The sequence below is a fragment of the Fulmarus glacialis genome, unplaced genomic scaffold (genome assembly GCF_000690835.1).
Source record: "Fulmarus glacialis isolate BGI_N327 unplaced genomic scaffold, ASM69083v1 scaffold32847, whole genome shotgun sequence".
Classification (NCBI taxonomy): Eukaryota; Metazoa; Chordata; class Aves; order Procellariiformes; family Procellariidae; genus Fulmarus; species Fulmarus glacialis.
The window spans coordinates 1,192-8,319 of NW_009225621.1; the positions used below are offsets into that span (position 1 = coordinate 1,192).

Here is a 7,128-nt window from a genome sequence, read left to right on the forward strand (position 1 = left end):
GCCAGCTGGAGAACAACATTGAGAAGATGCTCACAAAAGTCCACGCTGGACAGAACGTGACCACTCTGTACCTGGCGGTGCGGGATGTCCTGAGGAAGGTGAGCTCCTCCTCACTGTGCCATCGTCCCACCCGCTCCCCCTGCAAAGGCAACGAGGGGCTGTGCTAGTGGGATGCCCTCCCGGCTTGGCGAGGTCCTCCTGCCCCCCTCCATCCCCTGTCACAGCGCGCAGGGGACCCCTGGGTGATGCACTGTGGCTCCCTGTGTCCCAGGAGCTGGTCCACCTGCCTCTGCACCTGGACCTCCTGTGCGGGATGACCAAGCTGTACCACGGGGAGCTGGAAGACATGGAGATCATGGCCTTGGATGCCCTCAAAGCCGCTGATGTAACCAAGGTAAGATGGTCCGGGGCACCTTGGGGCCCTCTCCCACCCTCCAGAGCCCACAGTCGGCACCACGCGCCCGGGCTGGTGAGTCTTCCTGCAATAAAGAGCAAGAGACTGAGCTGGGCTTGCCCACAGCACCCAGATGCCTCCATAGCTCCTCCCGCATCTTGCTCTCGGGCCAGGCTGCCCTGGGGCTGGGGACAGCCTGCCCGAAGCACCAGCCATGGTGGAGGCAGCATGCTCCATCCTCCAGCCCTCCTTGCCTAGTTTCTTTCCCAGCCTGTTTACACAGCAGGGGGGTGTCATTTTTGATGCTGGCCATCCCAGAAGCTCAGCTGGCTCACAAAGGTCCATTCTGGCTTTGGCAGCCGCATTTCCCTTCTCTGATATGCTCCAGGAGGACATGGCTGAGATGGAAACCTGGTTCCTTGCAGAGAGAGAGTTCAGGTACCGCTCCCTGGCCGCCCAGAAGGTGCACATCGACAGGCTCTGGTTCAAGGAAGCAAGCGAAAGGCACCTGAGAGCGGTGAGCTGGGCGGACCTGGCGCGGGCAGGGCTGCGGGCAGATGGCATGCATCAGTGCCGAGCCCCCCATGGGTGCCAGCAGTTCAGGAGGTGACGATGAACGTCCTTGCAGCAAGCCAGGTATGATCTCGCCGTGGACTTCCCGACTCTGCACCCGCAGGACCCACTGGTGGGTGAGTGCCTGTTGGGGTGCAGGGGGGTGGGACATCAGAGCAGCCACGGGCGTCCTTCCCTGCCGCTTCCCTCCCACCCCAGGCACCAAACTGGAGGCCGCCAAGACCCAGATGGAGTGCGAGGCCCGGGTGACTGAGAAGATGGAGAAGGCCAAGGCAGCTGTGCAGTGCTCCCGCCTCTGGGTAACATCAAAACCCATCTCCGGTAAAACCCAAGGCTGCTCGAGCCCCAGGGAGCTGAGACCTCTCTACTCGCCTTCTTTCATTGCGGGGTTATCTGCTCTCCTCTGCCCCTGGAGCCCCCCAAAGCCCCTCTTGTGCAGGCAGGGATGGAGCTGCTTTTCTCCATGACATGAGCTTGCAGCGGTCCATGGTGCAGAAACCTCCCTGAGACCATGGCCCGGATCCTGTGCCCTGCAGGAGGCCATGGGCTGAGTCCTTGTCTTCTCCCCTGGCCAGGACATCCCCGGCAGGCTCCTGGCACAGCAGAAGTCCTCGGTGGACCTGGAGCAGTACGTCAAGGAGTGCAAGGAGAAGAAGCAGGCGCTGAAGGAGACGCTGAAGGAGCTGGAGCTGAAGGAGGCTGAGCTGAAGTTTTGCCAGCCCCCCAACACAACCAGGTGCTGCTGGCCTCGGGACAGTCATGCCAACCGGGCCACCACCCTTGGAGGGGGACATGTGCATCATGGGTGTCCCAACAGGGCACCACTTCCTCTGTCCCACTGCAGCCGCCCACCCCTCCTGCACCGGGAGGTTTTCTGAGCAGGTGCTCGCCCAGCTCTGGTCCTGGCAGAGCACCCGAAGCTCCTGCTGTGGCAACAGGAGGACCCTTGCTCCATGCCTGGTGTGGGAAGTGGTACCAGCAGCATGGAGTTGGGTTGCAAACAGCATCTCTGCCCTGCAGTTGGGGAGGGGGGGCAACATGAGCCGCTTTTGCAACAGATTTGGGCTGTCTCTGCACCCCTACGCAGTCGTACGGATGCGAATGTGGTTGGCTCTAGGATGCTGGAGGAGGAGCTGAGGATGAACCTGCAGTGCGAAGAGACTCGGCTGGAGCAGATGCGAGCCCAGATGCTGAGGAGCCAGGAGCTCCTGCTCGAGTTTGAAAATGGCATCGACAACCTCTTTGTCCGTCTGCATGGCATCACCGTGCCCGGCCAGGTACTTGCGCGGCACTGGGGTGAGCACGGCCCCGGCTGGTGCTTGGTGGTGCAACGGCACAGCGCGGTGACACTTGGTGCAGCCACGGTCACCCCAAGTGACTCGTTTTCCCCACCAAGGTTGTTCTTTCTCTGACTCCAGGATGATTCTGTCAAGGCCAGGGGGGTGGAGGAGAAGCTCCAGCACTGTGAGCAGAAGCTGCAGCACCTGCTGGAGGAGGTGGCCGACCTGCCCCCCGACGGGCACAGCCCCGACGAGGACGACGAGGTGCGTGGGGGCTCCATCCCTGCTGTGGTCTTTGGGGACCCACACAGGGCTCTCCCAGATGGCCCATCCCAAGCCATCCTCCCAGCTGGGAGGATGGAGGTGGCCCCTGGGAAGAGCCATGGAATAGCTCAGCCCCTGGTGGCACTGGGCACTGTGGGGTGTCCCCCCCCGGGGGACATCGAGGTGGGCGTCCCTTGGGTTGTAACGCCCACCTCCCCTTCAGCAATTAATCCAGGGTGTCTTTCACAGACTTTTGTGAAGGTCAGAAATGTTCTGGAGAAAACAACTGCAAATGATCCGCAGAACCTGAAGATTTCCTTGGAGGACATAGGCAGTAGGGTCCAAGGTAGGAGAGCACAGCGGGGACACGTCCCACAGCGACTGTCCTAGCCCCTGCCCGCTGGGATTTCTGGGCATCCTTGCCTGTCTCCCACTGTCCCAGCAGACCCCAAATGCAGGAGTTGCCTCCAGACCTTGGGGCTGACCTTGGCTGTCTCCAAGGCTTTGAGCATGGGCGGTGGTTTTAGGTGGGGATGTGGGAGAACGAAGGCAGCTGGTGGGGTGGTGAGCCCCACCATCGAACCACAGCAGGAACAAGGAGAGATGCTCTGGGGCAAGGAGGGAGACCCTCGTCTTCAAAGTCACCTGGTTGTGAAGAATAACCAGTGCTTGGCTCTGCCTGTGGCTTCCTGCTATTGGATGTTCTTGGAGGAGACAATGAGCTTTTGGCAGCTTACCACCTTTTTTTAACAAAGCGGGAGCTGTACCCACCACCCCGGAGTTCCAGACCTTTATGGGAAGCCCCAGCAGCAGGGGCTGCTGGAAATGGGCCACAGCGGTGGCATCACCAGGTCCTGCAGGTCACCCTGGGACCCTGGGGTGGAAAAGCCTGTGTCCGAGGACTCGGCACGAGGGCTCTCTGGGATGCCACCAGCCCTCCAAAACACGCCAACTGTCCCTGGGGACACGGGCACGGCGGAGATGGCCCTGCAGACCCTCCCCAGCCCACTCCTCTCCACTCTGTCCTCCAGACCCCTTTGATTTTGCTGACAAAGACCATGGCCTTGTCCTCACCCGGGAAGAAATCAAGAAGCAGGGGCTGCACCTGATCGAAAGCAAGAAGAAAAGTGGCAAGAAGAAGTAGCGAGAGCTCCACGAGAGCTTTGGATGTCCCAGACCACCCAATATGCTTTGGATGCCTCAGACCACCCATTGGACCCTTTTTCCGGCAGGTTTAATAGAGCAGATCTTTTTCATTCCTCCCAAGCCTGTGGTAAAGCTGGAACGGGAGGTCCCTGGTCACTTCTGTCACCCAGAACGCGTGGGGGTCAAACCCTGAGGGGTGCTGAGCTGGGTCTGGAGGCAGCCCCATCCTCTGCCCCTCGCTCAGCTGCTCTCCCTGCAGAGGTGGGGATGGGCTAGGGTGGGGACAGCTTTCCTGGCCAGAGCAAAGCTGGGGGCAGGCTGGCTTTCTCCCCCTTGGTCCTGTGGACCAACACCTTCCTGGGACCTCTGCCCCCCCAGACAGCTCTGGGACCCCAGCGGGCTGGCGTCTGTCCGAGGCAGCTATGGGGAAATGTGGGGCGGGGGCTGAGACCTGTACGGGTGTTCGGACCTCAGGGTGGGTGTCTTCGTGTCCGTGTGTGGGAGCAGAAGGTCAGACCCTGCCTTGGAAAGGGAGAGTCAAATTTGAGATGAAGCCCCTAGCATGGGGCTCTCTGACCTGCCTGTGGACCCTCCGTGCCTCATCCCTGCACACGCGTTGCGCAACTCATGCTCGTAACTCTAAACTCAGAGCAAACGTCAGGCATTACCTTTGGGCTGCAGGGAGGTGCCTGGAGATAAGGTCTAACCCAAGGTGACCTAGGACAGCAGAGGATGCTACACCAAGCCTTTGGCTCCAGGATGGGATCCCCAGCCCTGCTGATGGGTCACAGACACCCCACCATGGAGGCCACCGTGTCTTCTTTACAAAGGCACTCGTAAAACAATGCTGCAAATAGATGGTGCTGTTTCCCCAAGTACAGCCAACACTGAGGGCTTCTGCCAGGGACCTGGAGACCCAGCTGGAGACCCAGGAGAGTGGCACCTCATCCAAGGGGGACATCAGCATCAGACCAAGCTTTCACTGTCATTTCTACTTGGTCCCTGTACTTCATGCTGACATCACTTGTGACATCATCATTGCGGGGAAGGAATGGCTGTTTCTGCCAAGCCTCGCAGCAGACTGGCAGGTCACACCAAATGTTCTTGGTGGGTTTTTTGTGGCTACAGGTATGGGGATTATATTGCCAAAATACAGCACAACTTGTGTTTTTTAAAGGAAAGTCCAGAAATAGCGTAACGTGCCAGTGAACACATCTCATGGAGCTTCCCAGAACAGACAGCCGTATAGGCGGGCTCTTCTGCAATTCAAGACCACACCATAATTACACCCATCTATCTCCTGTCCCTGTCCCATTCTCATGTGCCCACCACAGGCAGGGGGTGTGTGCTGGGGTCTGGGTCAGGGAGTCCTCTGCTGTGAGGGGGCCAAGCAGACAGCATGGGTGGGTGGTGCTGGGCCACTCTGAAACTGTCCACGCTCAACACACCCAGGGTTTGAAGAAACTTAGCCAAGCCACATTGGGTAGGCTATGCTCAAATAGGTGTCATGAAGAAGCAAAATACCTGCACACCACCACCCCTCCTGCTGACTTGACATCTCTGCTTTTGGTGCAGAGGGCCACCAGGCTGACGTTGAGATCCATGCACCCGGGCTTTTGGTGTCCCCCTGGCACCCTGGGGCAACACAGTTGCAGGAATGGTAGTATTGACTAGAAATCATGGAAAATCTGCCCGTCCACAGGCTTTCGTACAAACCATCCACCCCTTCTCTCTTTCAAGGCTGTCTATGGCTGCTGCCAAAACAGTTTTAACTACAACGAGGTTGTAGGAGCCAACATGAACTCTGGTGTTTGCCTTTACAAGGTCTGGTGCAGCAGAACTACGGAGCATCAATTTTTGTCTCAATTGGCTTAGAAGGAGCGGTGCCAGGACATGTCACCAGACGACAGTCACCACACCACTGAATAAATATGAATGGTTTAAATCCAGTTGACAAAACAGAGACTCTAGCTTTATACACCTAGCTATGCGGGGGCTGGTTTCTTCTTGTGATGCCCTCAGGACCTTCCAAAGGGCTTCCCTTCCTCTCTTGGTGATGCAGAAATGAGCATACACCCCAAAGGTGCTGCAAGGGGAAGCAAAGGTTTCCGTCTCTCCTCTTACCAAGAATGCCAGCTTGAGCAGAGATGAGCCCAGAAACATCTGCCAAAGTCTCAGGTAGCCGAGAAACCCACCTCTCAGCAGTGACACCACCGAATCCAAGACGCAACGTCTGTTGGTCAACAATTGAGAATGTCCCAGTTCCAGGTATTCTGATAGTCTGAAGGCCAAGGAGAAAAGAAGGAGCAAATAATGAGTGTTTTGTGGCTGGTAGAAACAACAGATGACTTTTTAGAGCATGGTGGTGGTGCTTTGTCCCTTGTGCCCTGCCCTGATGTACAGAGGAGCAAGAAGAGGCGCTGGAAAGCTTTGGGGAAGACCTCCGTATGCTGAGGTGTTTCCTCTCCTTCCTCCTCAGCCTCTAAAAGGTATTTGGTGAAAAGCAGAGCCAAGATCCCTCAGCTAGACTGGGGGTTCCCATCATTTGGGATAAACTCTGAAAAATGCTTCAAGCTGTTGGTCTGGTCTTTCCACTCTGGCTGCGGGGAACAGAGAAGCCACAAAACGTGTTGAAGACTTCTTTCTGCTAGAGCTGGATGGAGAATCTGGTCTGTGGCCCATTTGCTAGCTGCAAGGCAATTTGGGGATGTTTTAGCTGCCTTTAAAGGAGGGAAAAAAACAATAGCATAGGGGTTTCAAGTCTGCTGAAATCATCGAGTTGTGAGCGGAGGATACAAAGGCTGCCTGCTTCAGCATGAGCGTTCGCTGAATGCGTTCAGACACAGCATCCCAAGTCCTCATCGCATCTGCAAGGCGAGGGGAAGGCACGTCATCCCGCCAGCCAGCAGCTCCCAGCCACGCAGCGTGCTCCCGACCGGGCAGACGGTGCTGGGCGCAATCAGACTGACTGCTGCTGCCTTGCCCGGACCCGGGAGAGGTGGCGGTGGAAATGGATGTGACAAGTGGCGAAGAGGTACAAGAGAGAGTGGGAAGAAACCAGAGGCAGTGCCTTGGTTTCTGGATTTAAAAAAAAAAAAACAAAACAAACAACAAACTACAGTCAAATGTTTGGCCCCAAAATATCCCGTGTGTTACCTTTTGTGCACTGTGAACGATGGGTGGAAATGTGCAGGACTGCTTTGAATGTGTGGGAAGGGCTGTACGGAGACTGCAAATGTGTTTTGGGCGTACTGGGGTGTTCAAATGGTAAGTATTGGGTAACCCAGGAGGGCAGCACCCTGGCACCCTCCTGCCAAAGTGACCCCTAAGCCGTACGGGACCTCCCCGCCTGGGGCAACCAGCCTGCAAGGGGCAGGGAGCTGCGTGGGCCATGGTAACTGCCCCCACCCCACAGAGACTGCGGGGCAGGAGACCCACGTGGGGGGGTCCCCAAGCTGGGGCTCCCCCCCC

At 57.5% G+C, this 7,128-nt stretch overlaps 1 protein-coding gene across 1 annotated transcript in view; it reads left to right on the top strand.

The window, feature by feature from the left end:
- Window positions 1-3,655, top strand: part of CCDC183 (coiled-coil domain containing 183) — a gene marked incomplete at its 5' end in the record, with an annotated part of 4,105 nt that extends 450 nt beyond the window's left edge. Inside the window, 10 exons of the mRNA XM_009582543.1 lie at window positions 3-98; window positions 272-394; window positions 783-911; window positions 1,023-1,083; window positions 1,166-1,266; window positions 1,543-1,706; window positions 2,082-2,244; window positions 2,386-2,511; window positions 2,761-2,857; window positions 3,543-3,655. Coding sequence (XP_009580838.1) covers window positions 3-98; window positions 272-394; window positions 783-911; window positions 1,023-1,083; window positions 1,166-1,266; window positions 1,543-1,706; window positions 2,082-2,244; window positions 2,386-2,511; window positions 2,761-2,857; window positions 3,543-3,655 — 1,173 coding nt within the window. The remainder of the gene's footprint in view (window positions 1-2; window positions 99-271; window positions 395-782; window positions 912-1,022; window positions 1,084-1,165; window positions 1,267-1,542; window positions 1,707-2,081; window positions 2,245-2,385; window positions 2,512-2,760; window positions 2,858-3,542) is intronic.
- Between the last annotated feature and the right edge of the window lie 3,473 nt (window positions 3,656-7,128).